Here is a 24291-nt window from a genome sequence, read left to right on the forward strand (position 1 = left end):
GTATCTTAATCTTAATTAAAAAAAATATGGGTTATTTTATGGTAAATATATATATAGTATTTATATACTGAATTACCGGTCATCTATTAGCATATATGAATTGTTCTTACTATTTTACTTGTAAATATTTTATAGTCTAAATTGTTTGTAAACCATAAATTTTTCTTTTTATGATTTTTACTTATAATTATTTGAATGTTTTATAAGAAAAAAGATTTATAAAGAAATAAGAACATATTAATAAAAAAATTTCAATGTAATATAATTTTAAATTAAAATTTTAGGATCCTTTACCGTGTTTTAGGAAATAATCACTAAAAATAAATTAATGAATTTTTTTGAATTTAATATAGCTAGTCGTTTACCCGTGTATTGTCCAACCGTTATTATTAATAAAAATAATCAAAAAAATAAAGATTTGTAGTAACTTAGACTGCATAATGGAGCTCTAAAATAAGACTATGAAATTGAGCTAAAAAAAATTATCAGACTGATTTGTAGTTCGGTATAGCAACTTGTTGATGTGTCAAACCCAAATAAAGTGTTGTATGCAATTATTTTATTAGCACCGATAATAAAGTTTAGGAAAAAAAACTCATCTTTGTAATAAGATGAGTACATATTTCTTAAATATAGTATATTACAAATTATACTTATTAATTATTATCAATAAAAGGCTCATTTTATTTAAAATATCAAATTAACATAGTATAAATCAGGTACAATCTATATATATATATATATATTAATTTTTGAGATCTAAAGTCTTTTTGTATGTAAATTTAATTTTTGACACATAAATTTTTTATTTTGACATATTTATTTATTTATTTTTGACACATGGAATATAATTTTTTGTTAATTTATTGATTCATATGTTACATTCCTAATTAAATACTAACTCTAATCCTAAAAAATAATATATTAATTATATTTTAATATTATATTAATTATAAATAGATTTCTAATCAAATAATGATACTTATTAAATAATTATACTAATTCTATCCAAAAATAATAATATTAATTATATTTAATATTATATTAACTAATAAATTAATTTTTAATTAGATAATAATTCTAGAAAATAATATTTTAAATTATATTTTTCATATTATATTCATTATATAATAAAGTATTAATCTGAAAAATACTAATATCACTTATAATGATATATTAATTTATATAATATTAAAATTAATTAATAAATAATTTTTAAAATAATTTTTATATTGTTACATTAGTAAAATTTTAGTATTTAAAAAAACTAAGAATATTTAAAATAGTTAATTTGTTATTATTTTTAAAAAATTTAAAAATTAATATTTAATATAAAAAATTATCAAATTTTATTTATCAATTTAACTGTATAATCAAAATAATTATAATGGTTGTACAACACATAAGGTTGTAGAGCAAAAGAAACAATGATATACTATTAAATAAACGTGATCTTTTTAGAATATTGAATGAAACGGAATTTATATTTATATTTATTTTTATTATTTTATGTATTTACCATTATATAATATTACTTAGATATATTTTTTCTATTCTAATTGGACGTAGTTGTTACTTTAATAATATACTAATTAATTTAATTAATTAATCTTTATATTACATAATAGTATGATTTAATAGCTTTTTTATATATATGAATTTAGTCTATACTTACCTTTCGCCAATTCTATTTAATAATATAAATAAATTAAATATAAAATCCTTAAATCGATTTTAATTTTAGTTTTTGGTTCAATATAATTTAGTATAGTCCTAATTAAGGAAAACAAATAAAATTCAGTACCATACCAAATTAAAATATTAAAATTATAAAATTTTATAATTTTAAATATTTTACAGTTAGAAATCTCCGACTCCAACATTCATGCATAACTTACTTTTACATGCAAAATGGATTGTCACATGCATGTCTATTATAGGCATTTACTCACTAAAATAATTTCACTGTACTTTCACGCTTCATCAATGATTGACACATTACATGCACTGTTATATGTATCAAATATAATATTATAATAATCTATATATTATATATATTATTATGTATACGAGATTTAAAATTTTCCTCACTTATGTATTTACTTTTTGATACAGTGAATTTTTATTTTAATATATGTGCTATTTATGATACATAAAATTTAAATTTATTTGTAATTTTATTATATTTTTATTAATTTATTAATTAATAAATTATATCTCTAATTAAATACTCACTCTAATTTTATAAAATAAAATATTAATATATTTTAATATTATATTGACTAATAAATAAATTTCTAATTAAATAATGATACTGATTCTATTTTAAAAAATAACATATTAATTATATTTTAATATTATATTGACTAATAAATAATTTTCTAATCAAATAATAATACTAATTCTATGTTAAAAATAATATCTTAATTATATTTTAATATTATAGCAATTAATATATTAATTTTCTAATTAGATAATAATTCTAATTCTAGAAAATAATATTTTAATAATAAATTAAATTTTTAATCATATAATTTTAATTTAATTAATAGTATTTATTTATATAATGCTAAAATTAATTAATAAATGTTTTCAAAATATATTATTATATTACTAAAATTTTAAAATTTTTTAAAAGTTAAAAAGAATATCTAAATATAATTACTTTGCTTTTACTTTTTAAAATATTATAGATTAATATTAAATACTATAATTCTATTAAATTATATTTATCAATTTAATTTTATAATTAAAATAATAATAACGGTCATGTAACACACAAATATACGATTAGTTATTTGTTAATTCCAATATAAAATAGCATATCGCAATTATCTCAATTAATGTATTTTAGTTACCATAAATTTAATTTTCAAGGCTTAACTATACATATTAATTGATTTATATGATGGGTTAGTTACAATATTTTATATATTTAAATTAAGAAAATAAAGAAGAGGAATATACGGTTTATCAATATATTAATTTGATATTTATTATAAAAGTAAATAGATTTCTTAAATATCTCACTTTCAAATTTTTTATTTAGTCCACTAATAAAATAATAATAAGTTCTTATATAATTTTCTTTTAAATAAAATTTAGGTTATCAATTAAAGTGAGGTTTGCTAAAATAATATTAGATAATTTTAAAAATCTATACACCCTTAATATGAAGATGATTGTTATTTTTCATAATTCAATAATAAATTTCGTGATTATAAATTTTTTTAGCATTTTTTGTAGTTTTACAGATTTTTTTCATAAAATCATTAAATTTCATAAAAATTATCATTTTTTATAACATTATTCATTCTTTTGCAACTAGTTTCACTTGTGACAAATTAGTATAATTTATTAAAAACAGAAGAGGATTTTCATTTTTCATAATGTATTTCGCGATTACAAAAAAATTAATATTTTTTTCACAAATCATTAAATTTCTTTGCAAAAGTGATTAATTTTTGGTCATTTTATTTATCTTTTCGCAATTAGTAATACTTACAAAAAGTTAGTATAATTTACAAAAAGATATAAAGAGAATTGTGACTTTTCGTAATTTAACAATATATTTCACTATTACAAGAAAATTAGTGTTTTTCATAAATTTGTTAGTATTTTCATAAATTATTAAATTTTATAAAAATAATTTTTTATTTCGCAATATCATTTATTTTTTTACAACTAGTAACACTACAAAACATTAGCATAATTTACGAAATAATATGAAAAAGATTGTCATTTTTTGTAATTTTACAATATATTTAATGATAATGAAAAAATGTAGTATTTTTCATATATTTGTACAACTTTTTGTATAACATTAAATTTTGCAAAAGCAATTATATTTTAGTAATATTATTTTTTTTCGTAACTAGTAACACTTAGAAAAATTAATATAATTTTAAAAAAATAAGAAAAAAATTATCATTTTTTTTGTAATTTAGTAATATATTCCGCAAAAATAATATTCTTTTCGTAATATAATTTATTTTTCCGCAACTAGTATTACTTGCTATAGTAAAAATAAAATATAGAAGATTCAACAAGCTATTAGTCATCTTTGTTTATAAAATTTAATAGATACAAATTTAAAGAAATTAAAAATTAATGGTGTTTAAAATAAAATAAATAAAATTTATTTCATACAAAGTCACTATAGAAGGTACCTTTATATTAATTGATTTATTCGATGAGTTGATTAAAATATTTTATAGATTTAAATTAAAAAAATAAGAAAAGTAATATACAGATTATCAAATATTATTCAATTATATTATTTTTAATTTCTTTTGGAAGTAAATAGGTTTTTTAAATATCTGAGTTACAAATGAGAAAAGTTGTTCGTTTAATCTTAAGAATTCACTATGGCATATAGCATCATGAATTTATTTCAATTAATGTGTTATTTCAGGATAATAAGGGACAAAATATAATATTCTAAACTAAAAAAATGGTTTACTAAATAGAAAAATGAAATCTCTGGAATTAAATATGAAAAAATTAGTATAGTTATTAGTTTTTCCAAAAAAAGTCATCATAGGAAGAAAAATAGTAAAACTAGAAAAGTGCAAGGAACAAGAAAATAATAGAATTATTTTATAATCAAATTCTTGACTTTAAAATTGATTCAAACTTTTCTTCAAACTTAATTTGTTAATCTTTCGGTTTAATTTCGTGTTTGTTTACAAGCCTTATATATTAATAGAAATTTTATTATTTTAATAGTATTTTATTTAATAATTATAAGTTAATATAGGATATGAATAATTATAATGCATATTAGCGAAACATGTAAACAAAAAAACTAGTCAAAATAGAAGTATAATAAGTAATGAATTAATAAGATAAAATCCAAGTTAGCTCCTAAATTTATCGTTCGGTGGTAAGAATAGTAATAGATAGGATATTTTTAAATATTTAATTCTATTCAACTCTAATAGAATGAATTTGAAAAATACATAATTAAATTTGGAAATTAAATATTTGATAACCGTAAGGGAAAGGTTTTAGTTTTATATTTGCAAGTAGCAAATATTTATTTAATAATATTATATTACTTATATTTTAATTTTTATTCACCTAATTTTTATTTTATTATTTTTCCTTCTCTAATTATTATTTTTTATTATTATAGATTGCTTTATTAAATAATTTAATTTTCTTTACTTGTATTGATATTTATATTTTAAATGAGTTCTATTGAGCGAGTATCTGTTTTGTTACTCAAAATAAATTTTTAGTGGATAAAATATTTACTATTTTAGAAATATCTATAAAATATAATAAAATTTGAATGAATTTAGATAATATATAGATAGTGCTAATTAGATTTAGAATTATGATCATAGATAATATATAGATAGTGCTAATTAGATTTAGAATTATGATCATAGATAATAAAATTAAATTTTAAAATGAGTTTGATATAAATTTAGTTCAAATTCAAATACCTCTTATAGAAAATACCTTATCCACAACCTTGTCTACTTGGTGACTTATTTGGTCTTTCTGTGCAAGTACATGATCAAATTTTCTTTTAAGTAATTTAGAAAAGAAAATATTTGAATAAAGGGTCAAATATCTGAATTTATAATTCGGTGCTAAATAAGAATAATTTTAATTATATTAATAAATATACCAATAACTTATATTTAATTGCCAAATAAATATAGATCTTGAAAAGATTATAAATATATTTATCATACTCATTATTTAAATTAGTTACATAAAATAAAATTTTAAACAAATACTAATTTTAGTATTTAAAATAAAGTTTAAATTTATATTTTTAAAATTTTATATATTAAATTTTTTATGTCTTATCGAAAAATTAAGATTAATAAGTAATTTCTCTATTTTACTATCATCGTCGACTTTGCCAATCATATTAACACTATTGCCATTAATTTTAATTTTAATTAAAATTTATTTATTTTTTAAATAAAAATTATAAATCTATTTATTAAAATAGTTAAAATCATACTTATTTGATTCAAAGGCACGAAGGGTATTTGATTCAAAGGCACGAAGGGTATTTGATCATTTGTTGGAAAATATTTAGAGAAAGAAGCTTTAGCATCAGTAACACAAGTACACATAGGATGTAATGGTAATCGTAGGAAAGCATAATAAATTAATTAGTAACAATAATCTAATAATCTAATAATCTTCCCTATATTTACTTTTATACGTATATATTAACTTTCCTATTCTAATTTTGTATGCGACTCCGTTCACCAAATAAACTTATTAAAAATTTTGAAAAAAATTTATATCTTTTCCAAAATCTATATAAAAAATAAAATTTAGTAATAAAAATATTCATTTTCCCTTACTTCTATACTTTATAAGATAAATAGTTATATACTATACAATGAATTTTTTTTTCTTTTATTTTAAGACTTAATACTTATCTATATTATACTTAGGTTTCTCTCTTTTTTTTGTCTCTTATTTTTCTTGTTTTTCATCGAAGTTTTATCTTTTTCTCATTGCCGATCTTTCTTAAATTGTTAGTGTTTTTTTTATTAATTTATTTTAATAAATAAATATTAATATTTTTAAAATATTTTATAGTTCTCTATTATGAATGTTGAGTTTTCTTTTTATGAAATTTTATGGTCTTTTATTACAGGATTATTATGTTCTTTCTCTACAAGAATAATAAAGAGAAAAAAAAATTTAACTCATTATTTAAAGCATTAGGCTCATTAAAAAATATCTACAAAATCGATATATGTCGCTTAGTGTCATCGAGTGAAGTGTCTTTATCGTAAAATTGCAATTTACTACTTCGTCAATACAATTAATGATTGTTATAAGTAAATATCTTTACATATACTTCTCAATGTCTAATATTTATTTTTATCTTTTATATCAAGCTACAGTTATTAATTTTTATTAATGAAATATTCACATTTTTTTGTAAACATAAATCTTTTTATTCATTCTTTATTCTACTCCAATTCATGAGAAGTACTTTGAATAATTTAAATCTAACTTTTTAATAAATTTACTTTTAAAGGATAAAAAAATTTATTTATTAGTTACGGATAATTTCTTATCCTTATTAATACTGTAATTTTAATAGTTATTGTATAGTGCCGTGAAATTAACTTTATTTTATTCTTTTATTCCACTTATTAAACTTATCATTAAATTATTGATGATTTATTATTAATTAGATAACAACTTTCTTACACACAAAACGAAATTTTAGTCTTAATTACTTGTTCTTAATAAAATAATAAATTATCTATTTTTTAATCTTAATTTATATAAATATAACTAATACACTAATTGGTAAAACATAAAAATAACCTTATTTTATAAGGAGGACTCTGCTGGTCCGAGTGTTCGATTTCGTAGTCTGTCGCTGGAGAGAAGCCCAGTCCCGGCCTAAGCCCATTATGGAAATGGAGCTGTTTGCCTAGTTGGTAGCTCATGCTAAAAAAAGGAAGAAGAGCGAGGGAGAGCGTCTTCAACTGCAGAATCTTCCTTTATTTTTGGAGAAGATATAAATTGTTATTTAATCAGAAAGAATTGAATTTGCAATGAGCCTGAGTATTATTCCAACAAATGTTACAACAAAGCACACGCGCCGAGTAATATTCAACGAAAATTAGTTCTTCCTAAATTATTAGCAATTCAAAATCGAATAATTGAAAAGAAAAGAAAAAAATCCAATTCCTATTAGAATTTAAAGCTCCGGGAAGTGGCTGGAATGGTGATTTATGCATGAAATTGAAAGAAGAGGAAAAAAAAGCAAGAATTGTTACAAATAGTAAAACTATTAGTTACACCAATCATTTTGCAATGGAGAAACCAAAATTGTAAATTGCCCCACCTAAATATCAAATATCCATATTTGTTTCTTAGTGCAGTTATAAAAGTTTCAAGCTAAAAAGAAAAACTCAAGTCTCCTCCCATTTGCAAGGAAGAGCTCCTGTAACTCATAATATATACACACCCATCACACCCCTATCTTCCTCCATCCCCTATTCACAATGTGTACCAAAAAGAAAAGAAGACAGCCGACAAGAGGTTTTCGAACATCACCCAGGATCAATGTGTTTGTCAAATGGCAGATGGAATCACAGTAATGTGTCTTAGAGGGTGTGAAACATCTGTGCCCCCAGCATGCTGCACGAACTCGGCCGGTGAGAATGAGCTTCCATGGCAGACACAAATGATGCTGACCTCAGTTTTTGTATATCTGTGCAGAAACCCGTTAATGGTTTTCCCATTTGGACCATTTCCTGTTGTTGAAACACATGGCATGTATGGCAAGGAAGGTGTAATGTGATTCTCGGATTGAGGCTTGGGAGGCTTGCCCATGTTTCCCTTGGCTTCCATTAATGGAATAAAGATTGGATTTTCAGGGGTTGTGACATGGTTTTCCGCAGGATCAGGTTCTGTCTCTATTTTAGCTTCTTCCTTGGGTGCAACTGAGCTAGGCTGATTACTGTTTGATTGTATCAATTTGTCAACTTGATTTGTTGATTCATTCACTGAACCAGGTTCTGCGAGGTAAGATGTAGCACCGAGTTCAGAGTGGCCCCTGGTTTTATTTGCTTTCAGACCACTCAATTGAGATTGTTCTGGTACAGAGGGACTTGAATGGCTTCTGCTTAAACTGCTGCCACCACCTAGGATAGCAAATCAGGACCATAAGTGAATTTATTAGTCAATAGAATTCTTATGCGTTAGAAAATCAGGATCGCATATACAGCGAACGAATCCGCTGATGAACTTTTTTGGACAAATGCACAAAGTGATTGTTCAAATAACTAATGAACTAATAGAAGTAGATATACTGTTCAAGCATTTGCTAAGATTCGTGGCATTAACCTGGATATGCAAGAAGGGCCGAAAAGACCACCTACAATAATCGACAGTGGGAAAGCAAGAAGCCTCCAGCATTTCTAAAAAGGCCAAAGCTATACTCCAGATATCGTATCAGTTTAAATATCATATGTGAATGCTTCTTAACCGTTAACAAAATAAGGTCAGCTACTTCATTCTTAGAACCTTTCTTAAGGTATAGGAATCGTGCGTAATGCTTCTATGAAGTGGTAAAATCCAATTGCATTAAATCCATATTTAGCTGCTTAATTTCCTCTACAGGCCTAAAATTTCCAGAAGCTAAAATCTAACAATATAAAAAGATGGTAAAAATAGTAAACATACCTTCATGAGAAGAGCTCCTGTGATCCGAACCCGTAGAAGAAGTTCCCAACGGGGATCCATTCGACCCAACTTTCCTATTCCCTCCTCCATCTAAGCTGCAATTATGCTCCGATTCATACCCATTACCGAAATGATGACCCGGATTTGATCCAGCCTGGAACGGCACAAATCCATAGCTAAACACAGGAACCGCATTCCCCTCCTCAGCAATAGCTGTAAACCAACAAGGCATAACATTCATATTCCCACACGGATACACAAACCCATTTGCAGGCAGGCCATAATGTAACGGCAAATAAGCACTGTTGTTGTTGTTGCCATTTGGGTCGTCGTGGTCCATGCTTAAGTTGAGATTCACCTTGCTTGTATCATTCTGATCGGATCCGGTAGCTTCCATCTTAATTTTCTTGCATTCTGGCCCGTCTGAGTTGCTAACCTGAAAATCTTTCGCCTTTAACCACATCCCATTATTTTTATTAATCTTAATCTCTCCGTGGTTGTTAAGTTGACTACTATTCAAGTTATACCCTTTACAAAAACCTTTCTTTAGCTCTTTTCTTCTCTTGGCTTCTTTTCTCCTTAACGCATGCATCTCGCGCTTCGTCTTCGGATCCAGTTCTTGCATTGCATCTTCTCCGAAACATGGAGACGAGCTAGATCTTATGCAAGTTCCACTCTTTTCACTAGAACCCATATCCATACTAGTTCCAGATTTCAAAACGTTGCCGTTTTCCCTTCTGTAACTCCCTCCTATTGATAATCCTAACTCTAGCTCTATCCCCTCTTCTTTTGTCACCATTCCGCTATTGATTCCTTCTACCACAGCAGCTTTAAAAAGAAGAAAGAAATAAAAAGAAATAAATAAATAAAAAAACAAATCAAGCTATGACTTCTGTGTCAATAACATGAAGACAATCTTCGTGTGCTGTTGTGTTGTGTTTTGGATTTTCAGGTTTTATGAGGAGAGAAAAATAAAAGAAACCAGGAAGGTTTTGGAGGAAATAGAAGCTGCCACGTGTAGGAAGGGGGAGAAGATGAGACAGTCGGTTAACGACACGTAAGGATATATTTGGCTTATTTTTTGAAGAAGCGTTAAGTAAGGTTACACCACTAATTCCTAATTAATCGCTAATTAAAGTGTTTTGGTTTTAGCGGGAAACCGGTTTTTCGTTTTGATTATTTAGCGTTTCAGCTGTTTCCTTTGATCCTACGGTGCTCGCTCCGAGTTCCATCTTATAAAACTGCCACGTGGAGAACTCCCTTGAATAATACCAAGCATAGCACCAGAAACCGACACGTGTTCGGCTATACGCGCTGTCTGACACCCTGGCAGCATTAGAAGCACACGTGGTGAAAGATCTTGTTGTCCCCTCGAATCTCCACCGTCCTTTTCCACAGAAACTACATAGCATAATGGGATCTGAACACGTACCGAAAACTTAACGTGGGACCCTTGACTGTTGAATAGGAAAGCCTGGAGGCGACACGTGGACGACATAGGTTAGAGTAAACGGTAAGAAGGCAGAACAAGTTGGGCTGCAGCCTTGTTGGAGTTGATGGAGACGCATCAGCGTAACTTATGTAAAGGTGTGTTGCGCACGCGCTGCAAGTTGGACTGAATGAGAAAGGCAGAGAAAGCGGAACACGTGGATGCGCTTGGGATAAGGTGGTAGATATGTGGCGACACGTAAGGATATAGGAGTGGGACCCTTATGGACCCGTGGGTTTTGAAAGGTCGTTTGCCGTGATGTGGGGACTGGAAAAGGTGGATAATGGATTGATTGCGATGCATGGAAGCCACGTATCCACATCTGATGATAGTGGAAGTGTTTGGAAGATGATTTTCTGATAGTCGCGACGCAACCCATATCAGGATTAGGGTAGTTAGAAGTGATTCCTCCATTATCAAACTAAATGATTATTATTGAATAATATTATGAAGCAGCTGATTTATACAAATAAACTGATTTAGGAGGAGACCTAGAAAAACGCAAACCTCGAACAAATAAATATCATCAACAAGTAGAATTGTCCAGAACGTTTACTTTCTCTCGCATGATGCAACGCTTCCTTAGCTAAATAATTAGCCATCATAAGAATATCTCTCTCTCTGGTGTCAACTTTTAATTTCTTTTGCTAGTAAACCAGCAACAAATAAAAATCAAATTACCTGTGTAGGAATTTTAAAGAATAAATAAGGTTTTTCAATATATTTTATTTAGTTTGCAAATATATAACAGGGAACTCCATTTTATATTAATCAATACTCAACTTTTGAATAAAAAATCCCTAAATTTATATCCTTTTTCTATAATTGAGATTTTCATTTATTAAAAAAATATTTTTTTATTAATTAGGGCAGATTAGTATTCCAACCAAATAATCCTATGGGGGGGGGCGGTACTGGCATGATTAAATGGCTATTCCACATTCAAACTGATTATAATTGGTGCAAGGAAACTATAAGAAAATTAATATAATTGCCTGCTATTATAATTTTCACGTTAAATATTAGGAAACTATAAAGTTATTTTCAACACTAATAATAATAAAAAAATCAAATAAAATGAGGAGACCCCATTCATCCCGCCAAAAAACTTTTTCTTTTCTTTCATGAATTTGGTTGCTAAACAATTAGAAGTTTTATTTAATTAAAAGATCAGTTGCTATTTTATGGGAATAAGATTCTGATTTAGTAGGAACTGAAAAACATAAAACTCAACTTTTGATGTTCTATTTTTCAAAAAGTTGTTTCATGATTAAAAACTAAAGCTATTTTCTGCTTTTTTTTTTTTTATAGAAAAATTTATAAATTTAGTGTTTTCTTAGATTCAGTTTTAGATATTAAAATATCTATATGATTTATTTTAAACAGTAAACTTATTTAAATATTTCCATATTAAAATAATATTATATTTTTTTATCCATTTCTAGTATTATCTTTTAAATTTTTTGTTATATTTTGAGAAATTTTTCATTAGTTCAAATAAAAAATTAATAGAAATGAGATATTCTTTACTTCTTGTTTTTATTTTATAGTATTTACTTTAGAAAGTATATATCTTCTTTCTTCTTATAATAATAAGAAAAGGATGAAGATATTACATTTTATTTTAAAAAATATTTTTTATAAATAAAGACGGAGTAAATTTTTATTAAAAATTAAATTGTTAAAAAATTAATACAACAATTTTGTTTTAATTTTTATAGAATATTTAATAAGAAATAGAAAAATGTCTAAAGAATAAATAAAAAAGAAGAAAAGAAATATAAAAATTATAAATAATAACAAATAAGAAGTTTTAGATAATTTTATGTATAACTTTAACCTTAAAAATTAATAAGAAGCATCATAATATATACAATTTAACAGGTTTAAACACTTGATTAAATAAAAAATAATTTAAAAATTAAAATAGAAAAAGATAAAAAGGGTTAAGATATTACATTTACAATTATCAATTTTATATAATAAAGATAGTTTATAAATAGTAAGTAGAATAATGAATTTTATATTTATATGCATATAACTAGAGTATAGAAATTAAAATCAAATTCGGTATCCAACTAATATTTTGTAGCTGCCTATAATTGGGTGGGAGAGTAGATTGCTTATCTCTCTAAGGTCTGCTTGTTTGGCCTTTCTTATAATTGGGAGGTTGGTCATGCCTATCATTTTTCAGATAGGTAGTCTTTACTTAACTCGACCGAAGCAATGCCCAAAGAAAAGACTCTCATGCTTTCTGTTGGTCAACAATCAACCATAATTTTTCTTTAGTTCTTCACTAATTATATTTATTATATGAGTGATTCGTACAAGAAGTTTCTATATGGAGGGAATGGAATTGAAAGAATCTCAATCTTACGACAAATCTGATCCGAGAAAAAAAATATTTGATTTTATAATTTTTTTGATCTTACAATTCTTCTTTTTGCTTGTGCTCATTGCAATTCTATCTCCATACCAGTCTAGTATCACTGACTTGTTTCTATCGTCGAGGCCCGATCGACTGGTGTTTTTAACGGGATTTCAATAGCAGCGATCGGTCGATCAGACCGAACAACCTGATTTGAAAATCGCCCTTTTCATTGTAATAAACATCAGCATAGACTTCCGCTGCCTTGGCTTCGTATTCAAAGGACCTTGGGTCTGAAGGGTAAACTTTAACGTAATTGTTGTGCCATAGCATGATGAACAAAAGTTTGAAGGTACCCTGGCCCTACTTCAATACCAAATAACCTTATAATCTTCCAAGCTTTCTCCTTTCGCTTCACCCTCATATCTCAAAGTAACATTTCCTTCCACTATAGACTTGTGCTCTTTCTATGAAGCTTCATATTTGTCTATTAAGGATGATGTTTCAAAGCTCTCTAACGATTCATGGATGGGAAAGAGGATTAGTCATTTTCTACTAGGTTTATTGTTTGCATATGAGGTTTAAAGTCTATAGCCTTGCCTTTCTCTTGTTTCTTGTGAGTAACACTAAGATAATTAACTTTATGAAATAGCTCTTTCAGAAAGTTAACATCAACCTCCATAATTTGAGGTGGTTCTTGGACCATTTTAATAAGATATGAGTTACGTTTTAATAGGATATGAATTACGTTTTTAGGTCAGACATATCTAAAAGATAATCGGACTTTTTGAGTTCGGACTCAATCAAACCTAAACTAAAAATTATATAATTAAACTTAGAAAATTCAAATAGGTATTTATACCGGAAAGATACCTGGACTCGTAAACTAGTATAACTTTATTTTAGCCCTGTTTTCACATTTAGTTCACTTTGGCCCTGCTTTCATTTATCAGAATATTCTTATTGGATGGAAACAAATTACTTTTACTGCGTGAACTTGCTGAACTTACAATTTTTATCACAAAACGCAACTAAATTACCAGAACTTGCAACAAACAAGAAGTAAGATATATTAAATTTTCAAAGAAAACCAAAAGAACTCGTTTATGATTAAGAAAATAGATAACTGCTAATTATCATATATGTTGGAAATTCCCAGCATTATTAATTTTGGAAAAAAAAAAAAAGCAGGTATTAAAATATTTAAACATGCGCATGTTGGGAACGTGTATATATTGGGGAAGTGTCTAATTGTCTTTCCAAAATGTGAGTGCTTTCTAGTTTCTAAATAGAGAAATTCCCAATATTGTTGATGAGGTTATTGGCAAAAAACCAGCTGAATTGGGCTATAGATTTAAGGTAAGTTGTGATGGTGCCATGATCAGGTCCATGCTTTTAGGTATGGGGGCTCTCCTGCATGATGATCAAGGACTAACAACTCGCTGCATCTGTTAACGGATTTCCCATCAATCGACAATTATTCTTCTTGGAGCTTTTTGTGTTCGTGAAGAAATTATATATGGACAGCTTTTAAAGAAATCCAAATGCTTGCATCTGGGAACTGATTCTGTCATATTAGCTTAACGTTTTGCAGACAATCTTGCTGATATCTTTTCTTTAGGAATATTGTCATATGATATTCGTTCATTTGTTGGTTTTGGAAGCCTGCAGGTTTGGAAATGTAGCTGCTCATCTGTTAGCTCACAGTTGTATAGAGATCCATGATTGTAATATGTGGGAAGATTGTAATCCTCCTTTTCCCTATGATTTTCTTCGTCAGGATAATTTTAATGTTGCTGTTCCTTTAGTTTCAATGAAATTTATTGTTTATTCATAGAAAAGAAAACAAAAGAAAAAAAGGGTAAATGGAGATCAAGCGTACATCACTACACTCTCTAAGTTACCCTTAATTGGAGATCAGAAATTCTAAACCGGCATTCTCATCAGAAGCTGGCCTCCCATGAAACTGTCAATAAGAGCAAAAATATTATGCTATGATTAAAAGGGATTGCTAATATAATCAAGAAAGCAAAAAAAAAAAAAAAAAAAGCAACGAAACAGGCTTACCTCTTGATGTAATAGTAACAAAAATCAGCCAAGATAAATGTCTGAACAGCTTCTGCTAAGAGAGCCATAGGAAACCAGAAGTATCCACTTCCAACCAAGAATAGATACCGCCCACGAGTCTCGTAAACCTACATGCACGTAGATCAAAACGATGTGTGGTTAATTTATTTGTTTGTTTCTTTATATATACTTGTCACCAGGTTCAAATTAAAGGGAGGCAGAGATGATTTGGATTCCAGTTTGAAATGAAAATGCTAAGTTCAAATTATCAGTTCTTTTCTTTTGTTGTAGAAAAATAAAGTTCTTTGTTTTTGGGGAAAAATAAAATTGGTTAAGACCAACACACTTATGGTGAGCCGAGCACGTAGTCCAAAATTAGCTTGCATTGCATACAATGTAAATTTACCAAGTACTCCAAGTGTATGAAATCATCCTCCATAATCGATTTATGGGGCTAAGTAAATGGCTTCTTAAAGGTAAGTTCATATATACATTTGAAAGACATAATTTAAATATTTAATAATGCACAAGTTTCATTAAATAAAAAAATGGAACTAACCTGGATGATCCAGTGCGCACAAGCTAAGAATCTTGCCACACCCAATGCAAATACATAATGAGATGTAAAGGGCTCAATCATCTGAAAATGAAAATAAGAAGTGCATAACAAATTTAGACTGTTTAGCTTATGCAGTTTGATAACTGCTGCTGAAATCATTAGTGAAAATGAGAATTGAGGCAAAAACCTTTGCGTTCTGCATGAGGCGAAGCTGAGGCAGCACCGAGACAGATTCCAAATACACACAAAAAGCCCAAAGAATTCTGCTTATACATATGTGAGTCTTATAAGGATGGATTAATGCAGCAAGAATAGCTGAAGGCACCACCTATATATAATAGAATTTGAAGAAAATTTACTGCTAAGACAAAAACATCTCTGAGACTGTTATTTAAGCAATTAAATGTATAAATTAGGTGATAATTGGATATGTTTAGATAGTCGAGTATCTACTGATACAAGCATCATTAAAATGAAAGATATGGAGTGGAAAATAAATTTATACCATGTAGTATAAGGGCATGTTGTCTAGTTCCTTGATATAGGTTGACTTCAATTTGAACCGTATCATATATATGACCCATATGGTCGAAACTAAAGTGGCAAGATCTAGCACTGTATGGATGTCAGCTTCCATTACGATGCTACAAGCCAATCTTACAGCTAAAAACAGAGCTGTGAGTTCTTGACTCTTAAGTGAAAGCCCTGTACAGTGCAATAATAGGATGCTTGTATTATTGATAAAAATAAAGGATGCTTGTATTATTGGAAAAGGAGATGAAAAGGGAAAACCAATTGGATACAACTCTTTAAAAGAGAAACAATACCAGTAAAGATACAAACAAGTTTCTCAACAAAGGCCATAAACAGATTCTCAGAAAAGCCACACATTCACAACTTCAATGTCATCAAAGCAATGAATGTTCGTCAAAGATTCAAATTCTCAAAGTTTACAAGTTCAAATGCGTAGTCATATTCCCCAATTGGCAGAATGGCCTATTTTCTCGAATTCACTTACCTGGCTAGCCAATTTGAATACTGTCATCCATGGATTAGCCATTCTTGATTCTTGATTCATGAATCATAATCTTATAACATCTGTGTTAAGACTAACAATGGGTTTACTGAGTACATGCTAAATAGCAATTTATCATACTCAAACTACTTAAAAAGCCATAGACAAGACCGGAACACAGTGTTAGATTTCTGTAATAGTAGTAATGGTAGAACTAATACTAACAAATCTTATTGCATATCTGTGAAAAACAGGTACTTTCCCTTGGAACCGAGTCGATTGAACTTTTCCATGAAAAATTAAATATGAAGAGAACTAAAAACTTAACATCATTCCCAATATTAACTTCTAATTCTAAACATGAACCCTTAACAATTTTTCATTCTTCTATAATAACAATCTTAGAGAAAGGAAGTAAAAAGCGCCCAACAAGAACAATCAGCATTTAACCACAAAAACAAATCCATATAAAAAAGAAAGAGTAGAAAAAGGAAAGGGTAAATTGGCCAACTGGTATCAAAGCTTGTGATTGTATATCAATTTAATACTAAGATTTTAATTTGAATAAAAATGGTATCAAAAGTACAGAAAAGTATATTCATTTAATCTAAATATCTAATTTTCGACAACGGATGGTGACGTGGCAAACTGAGGAGACAAAGTTAATTGACGTGGCACATTGCTGAGAGGGCGAAACAACCGGAATATACTTCCTCAGCTTGCCACGTCACCATCCGTTGTTGGAAATTAGACATTTAGACTAAATTGATATATTTTTTTATATTTTTGATACTATTTTGATTCAAATTAAAATTTTGGTATCAAATTGATATATAGTCCCAAAATTTAGTACTAGATGGACAATTTACCCAAAAGAAAAGACAAAACATGAGATGGATTAATATAACGTAATTAAGAAAAAAAAGAAGACATACCAGAACAGGTGTTTTGAGTAGTGAGCTTATAAATTAAGACAAAAATACCAGCAGCATGAATAGCCTCGGAAGCAACAAAGAAATGATTATGATCTTTAATCATAAACTTCAAACCCACTAAACAACCCAATGCAACTATCACTCCTAACAATGTCTTCACCTTTACTGATTGCCTCCTCATCCATCCGAACATCCCATTCGCCGCCGAACTCCTCTTCCTCCCCATTATTACTATTACTTCTATGAAAAATTGAAAACAGTGTAATCGATCTGGGCGTTCAAATGCGAATCTATAGATAGGGCAGTGAAAGAGGAAGAGTGCCGTTTTAGGCAGACACGAAGAGTGCATGCAGTTGGTGTTTTGTATTAGGTGGCATTTATTACATTTCTATGTCTGGAACCAATTCCACGATGACACGTTGATTTTTAGATTTCTTACTTCTACCGTTTTATTACAGTATCCCAAACAGTTTGCTTGCCTGCCCGTTCAGGGATTCTGATTTTGACAATTTGTTGACTTTATTTTTGGTATTCGCACTTGCCGGCCGCCCGAATGCCGTATTTTTTCTTTCTTTCCTTATAATTATTTTCCTTCTGGGAAACCTCATTTTTCGATCCTTAATCTTGATTCTTTTGATACTAAGGGCCTAAGTATAATTTCTAATTTTCTATTCTGTCCCTGAACAATCTGATTGTTCTATTAAATCCTAAATCAAGATTGCGCGCCAGACGCTTGCATAATCAAAGCTTGTAGCAGGGGAACGAAACTGAAACATTGAGAAACATATAAATATTACGAATAAAGAGATGTATAAAAAATTTAAGGATTTACAAATAAATACAAATTTTAAGAATATAAATATCATTATTCCCAAAAAAAATATAGCAAAATATTAAAAAAACAACAAAGAATTTTTTTAATAACCTGCGAAAAAACGTTCATAATATTTGAGGAAACGCTTTTCTGATAACGAAACAGATATCTAATTCCGATAACTTATGGAAATAATTCTGCAATAATATTTCAGAGACTCTTCTGAATTTCTATTGTAATAATGTCTTCGAAATGTGAAAATGTTGATCGAGTGAGATGCCGTGTCTCATAGTAATATAGTTATAATCAAATCATGTCATTGTTCTTTACGAAATATTTTTCATAATTATTATATAAGAAAATAATTAGAACGAAATATCATAAACAATACTAATTAATTATAATTTAATTTAATTTTATACTCTAATTAAATAGTTTAATAGAAACCTTAAAATATCCCATGTATGTTGTTCTTTTTAGTATATAATTAATTTTCTAAGTGATCCATAAAAGGTACAAAAATAATTAATTTGTAATAAAATTAAAAAATACAAGACATATACATATAAAATCTATTTTAAATATATATATAGAGGATAGTATTAAAAATAAATTAAACTCTATTCATATGGAGTATATTAATTTTTCATTATTAGATTGTTTAAATATAATTATATATTATATTTTTTTATATAATAATATAATATTATGAATTCTTAGAAATAACTATGTCAACATATCTCCATTGTATCATGTCCGTGCTCATGCTTCTTATATAAAAGTAGAGTAACATGATGATTTTAACACAAAATTATATTGATGATGCGTAAATTTTTATATATGTTATTTTAAATATTTTTAATATAAACATAATTAATATGTTAATTTATAAATTTTTTAATTAAATAATAATTTTAATTTTAAAATAATAGCATATTGACTATCTTTTTTTCATTATGCTATAAATATAATAATTATATTAACTATAACATTAGAAAAAATAAAGAATTATAAAATTTCAAAAATTATTTTAAAAGAAACAGCATATTATCAATTTTTATAATAAAAACTTTTTAAGAAATATTTAAATATAAATAGTAAAATATTTTATTTAAGTCCAATAGACTCTTTATATTTTACTCTCTATTTCCATAAACATTAAATTTTTTAATTTTTCTCTCATTTTCTTTTTCTTATTAATAAAAAATAAGAATTATAAATATTAATTAATTATGTGCATAAAAATTTATAGTGTATTTATTAAATATAAAGTAGAGAGTGAAGTTTAGCTCTCCATACGTAAATAGTCAAATTAACTCTCTACTTTATACTTAAAGAATAGAGAATGTATTAAAATATCGTTTTATGATATATGATTTTTTAAAATAATTTAAAATAAAAAGTTTGATATATAGAAATGGTGCATTGAATTTGCTGTTGTATGTATTTGATTTATTATTATTCAGATTTTATATGTTTAAATTCTTATAAATAAAAAGATACAATCTCAATTTTTTTACATATATTTTTATGATTAAAATAACAACAGTAATCTTACGCAAATGAAGCACATATACGGCTAGTTAACTTGTAAAATACTTTGGTTCATGATGTTATAATATAGCTTCTAAGTGATTCTTCATTTCGATCTACCACGCATATAATTCAGGACTAAGACGTGGGATGATATGAATCTCCAGAGGAGTGGCCTTTGGCAAGGTGATACCCAGACCTTCAGTCATGTCCACTGGCACATTCAACGGCGTCGTGAAGCTGAATGCCTGAAGTAACTTAGCAAGAGTCAAGTGTATTGCTTGAATTGCAAAGTTGAGCCCAGGACAGGACCGTCTCCCTGACCCAAATGGTATGTACTCAAAATTCTGACCGGAGACATCCATATTTGCTTGACTTGTAAGAAATCTTTCCGGCACGAACTCAATGGGACTCGACCAAACGTTTGGATCTCGATGTAACTTCCACAAATTTGCAAAGACACGAGTGCCTTTCGGTATGTGATATCCTGCAATGGAACAATCTTCTGACGCTTCATGTGGAACTGCTAAGGGACCTGGTGGGTACAGGCGCAGTGTTTCTTTAACGATGGCATTGAGGTAAACCAGGTTATCAATATCAGAGTCCTGAACGCATCGGTTCCTACCAACTTTCAGGTCTAGTTCTTGTTGGGCAAGCTCCAGTGTTCGTCTGTTGTTCAACAGATTGGAGAGGATCCATGTCAGCGTGATGGATGTGGTATCAGCACCTGCTATAATTAGATTCTTAACACATAAAATTCAAAGCATTAGTATTACTGCAATCCAGGTGGTTATGATAAGCTATATTATATATATAGAAAAATTTCTCCAGGAACAAATTAAATTAATGGTCGTAAACTCCAGAAACTATTGGACAGTTCAAAGAATAAGTCATTCTTCCTCTGGTCAAAAAGAAGAACAAGTCATTCTTCCATTAGCAAATCAAGTTTATCACAAATGAATTATTGAGCTTCCATCAGCAATTTTATAAAGGTGCTGTCCCTGTTTATTACCAAACGAATTGCCAGTTGTCATCCATTATGGTACTTACCTTTCATCTCAGTGATTATGCAATTATGTCGGAATCAACTTTTTCCCATTGCTGGCCTTCTCTTATTTAACTTTCAAGTATGATAGGACATGTTTCGGAGAGAATGTGCAAATCTTGCCCGCATATTATATTAATTACGATATGGTAATGACTACTTAACTATTTATTCAGTGAAATATAAGTAGCTGAAGCAATGGTAGAGGTGGGAACCATACTAGAAATTAGTTAACCGAGTTTAGTTTTATATTCTTTTTTTTTTTTCCAAAATAAAAATTGATTAATTGGTCAATGTTTTTATTTTTAATTCGAGAAATTGATAGTTAATTAATCAACCAATTATATTTTTAATTTTTAATTTTTATAATCTATATAAATATATAATATATATAATTTTAAATATAATTTTTAATCAATATCTTTTAAAATTTCTAATCGATTAATAATTTATTGATGTTTCAACTTTTTTTTTTCTCTCCTTTTTCCATGTCGTGGGAAGCTTTCAGAAAATTTCAGTCATTAATATAAAAATAATAGTATAACAACTTATTATATGAATAATTTTATAATAACAATAAAAGCAATTTTTTTCAAAATTATATCAATCACTATTAGTTTCTTATTTTCTTAATTAAAAACTGAATCAATTATTTGATTAATCAAAAATCAATTTTTTAATAAAGATATTTTGGCCAAGTCGAAGAAAATAAAACAAACAGCTTGTCGACTAAGTCAAAGCAAATATGAGATTCTTAGCGGAAAAAAAAAAGAAAAAAGAAAAAAAAAAAGTAAAGCAAAGCAAATATGAACTATGTGTAATAGCAACATACCGTTACAGTTCCTTTGATAATGTCTTCCTTTGAATGACCAAAGAAATCATCCTCCAACAACGACAGCATCACATCGATGAAATCTTCTTCCATGTTCTTAGACTCTTCACTCTTAACCCTCTTCAGCTTATGTTCATCAATCCAAGTTTCCGTCAGGGAATCCAATTCCCTTGACAGACGCTTCATAGTTTTCACTGGTCCTGCAAAATTCATCCACCCCAGAAATGGAATTAAATCCGAGGGAACAAAAACACCAGAAATGTACATGAATTCCTTCATAATTTTCCCAATTCTTTTCCCTTCTTGTTCACTATCAGAATCAGCAGAACTGAAATATCTCTTTCCCGCAATCATTCTTGTGATCATGTTCAGAGTTAGATGCTCAAAACATTCACTAATATTAATAATCTTCTTGTTTGAGCCTTGCTTCTCATATAACTCTTTGATCAGGGTGTTCACCTCGGAGATCTGGACGTGCTTCAGTAACTTGATCCTATGGCTCGAAAGGAGTTGAATCGCAACTAACTTACGCATGTGACTCCAATAAGGACCGTACGATGCAAAACCAAAAGCTGCATAATTGTAACTTAGGTATTGTCCATGGCTTGATCTTGGCCTAGATGCCAAAATCCTGTCATTTGATGAGAAGCATTCCTTGATTGCCTCGTAACTGCTGACTACAACTGTACGGTGTACTCCTAGCCAAATAGTGAAGATTGGACCATAATTATCGGCTAGGCGGCCTAAGGTTCGAGCAAGTGTGTTCTCTTTGCCTAGAAGATGAAGGTGACCTATAATTGGCAAGGCTCCTGATGGTTCTGGGGCTAATAACAAGCTCTTGTTACTTTCATAATTTTGACGTTTTACTCTTACCCTCCATAGATTGTAAAGTAGAAGTAATAGTAGGACACCTGAAATTGAAAGTAGATGAGATGTGGTAGAGAATTCCATGATTCTGATTTTTGGTGTTTGATCGACGACTAGCTTTCCATAAAACTAAACTATAATTACCATTGCTAATGACTTAATTGGTAGAAAGATGAAGTAAAACACTTTAGCAGCAGGAACTTGCTTTCTGTTAAGATGAATTTAATTGGATATTGTTATGATTTGTGTAGCCTTTTGTGGACTTTGTCAATGCATTAATTTTGTGACAATCAACGAAGACGAGATTATTGTTTTTTATTATTTTTGTTAAGTTTTATATATATATATATATATCATCACTAAGCTCTGAAATATTATGATGTGTTGCATTAAGTTCTTGTGTTTTATTAAGCTTCTAAACACTCACTTTTTTTTATTATTCTATTAAGGACTTTTTTCGCAACAATTACAGTATGGATAAAATTGAGTTAACGGTGTCTAATTTAATATTAAAAAGAGAACATATGATCCACATTAGATTGCACGGATTTTTCAATGGGGTGGACTTCAAAATTAACTCACCTTTCTTCTTCATAGCGATTACCTTCATAAACAAAATTCGAAGTCATAGAAAACCAATTGATTTACCTCTTCAAAGCATTGAGCTTATAACTTACCTTTCCTCTTTAATTCCTTTGCTGTCTTGTAGATCATGGCTGCAGAATAGAAACATGTTGTAAATTAGTGTGTATGAAAATGGGGTAGGTAATTAGGCTTTTAAAAAGATAGAGTGGTCTGTTACTATTGCAGTCCTTCAAGCACAACAAACACATTTCTCTCAATTGCTTGCACAACCAGCGAGTACAGCTAATGATAACAATTGGACTTAGTTTGGTTTTGCCCATGAAGTTAAGTTCAAACACCAATCCTCTGGAACTTGTTCTTTCGCAATTTATCAGTGCCAGCCTCTGCACGTGGTTAGATATCTGGAATGCCAAGTGGTTTTGGTGCTCCATTAGCAGCCAATGCAGCAAACTCGACAATCATTGGTGCCTCGCCTATCATGTCAATAAGGAATGCACCGTGTTGCTTCTCAATGTCGGCGCATCTACGGTGACACCAGTTAATAGCTTGTGAGCATTTCATCCTGTTGGTGTTTCATCAACTTCTCCTGGATTGGCACCTCAAACGCCTGTCGGTGGTGGCAGCAGGGCAATGGCCTAATGTGCGACATCTGTTTCCAGCTTCAACTAATTGGCACCACGTCGTTTTGATTAATCCTAATAAGATGGTGATGTGTTCCCCCTCTCTAACTCAGCTTCATTTCTTAACCAAGTACTCGCTCCTAACGGAGAGTGTCATGCGCTCTTGCTGTCTCTGTAAAAGAAGTCCTCAATAGAGCAGAAAATAGATGTTTAGGAGTTTAATGAAATAGAATAGATATACAGAGCTCAATGCAACAAATACAAATGGTTCAGAGGCTTAGTAATGCGTTCTGCCTGCGTGTGTTTTACATTTTAGCATTTATCATTTGAATTGATCATCCAATGAGAAGAACCTTCCGATTAATGTCTC

The 24291-nt window shown here is 28.5% G+C and overlaps 3 protein-coding genes across 6 annotated transcripts; all 3 read right to left on the minus strand.

Annotated features, from left to right (window-relative positions):
• Positions 1–7759: 7759 nt before the first annotated feature.
• Positions 7760–10690, minus strand: LOC8286095. The gene is made up of 3 exons (XM_015726533.3): positions 10409–10690; positions 9193–10075; positions 7760–8651 (listed from the first exon to the last, which is right to left on the minus strand). Exons 1-3 carry the CDS (start codon positions 10688–10690, stop codon positions 8080–8082), a joined length of 1737 nt encoding a protein of 578 aa, XP_015582019.2. The 3' UTR covers positions 7760–8079.
• A 3405-nt stretch (positions 10691–14095) lies between these two features.
• LOC8286093 (ER lumen protein-retaining receptor erd-2.2) lies at positions 14096–17965 on the minus strand. Of its 3 annotated transcripts, none has more exons than XM_015726550.3 (7): positions 17626–17965; positions 16181–16380; positions 15863–16003; positions 15676–15756; positions 15117–15244; positions 14954–15015; positions 14096–14714 (listed from the first exon to the last, which is right to left on the minus strand). In XM_015726550.3, exons 1-6 carry the CDS (start codon positions 17849–17851, stop codon positions 14976–14978), a joined length of 816 nt encoding a protein of 271 aa, XP_015582036.1. In that variant the 5' UTR covers positions 17852–17965; the 3' UTR covers positions 14096–14714; positions 14954–14975. The 3 variants fall into 3 exon arrangements, with proteins under 3 accessions (XP_015582036.1, XP_015582035.1, XP_015582034.1); XM_015726549.3 differs by having other exon boundaries at positions 14932–15015; XM_015726548.3 differs by lacking the exon at positions 14096–14714 and having other exon boundaries at positions 14832–15015.
• A 1974-nt stretch (positions 17966–19939) lies between these two features.
• On the minus strand, positions 19940–23040 carry LOC8286092 (cytochrome P450 CYP82D47). 2 transcript variants are annotated; one of them, XM_048377397.1, is made up of 3 exons: positions 22194–23040; positions 21850–22049; positions 19940–20715 (listed from the first exon to the last, which is right to left on the minus strand). In XM_048377397.1, the coding sequence occupies exons 1-3, from the start codon at positions 22798–22800 to the stop codon at positions 20089–20091; spliced, it is 1434 nt and encodes a 477-aa protein (XP_048233354.1). In that variant the 5' UTR covers positions 22801–23040; the 3' UTR covers positions 19940–20088. The 2 variants fall into 2 exon arrangements, with proteins under 2 accessions (XP_048233354.1, XP_002531094.3); XM_002531048.4 differs by having other exon boundaries at positions 21850–23037.
• Positions 23041–24291: the final 1251 nt, after the last annotated feature.

Source organism: Ricinus communis, chromosome 7 (assembly GCF_019578655.1).
Source record: "Ricinus communis isolate WT05 ecotype wild-type chromosome 7, ASM1957865v1, whole genome shotgun sequence".
Taxonomy (NCBI): domain Eukaryota; kingdom Viridiplantae; phylum Streptophyta; class Magnoliopsida; order Malpighiales; family Euphorbiaceae; genus Ricinus; species Ricinus communis.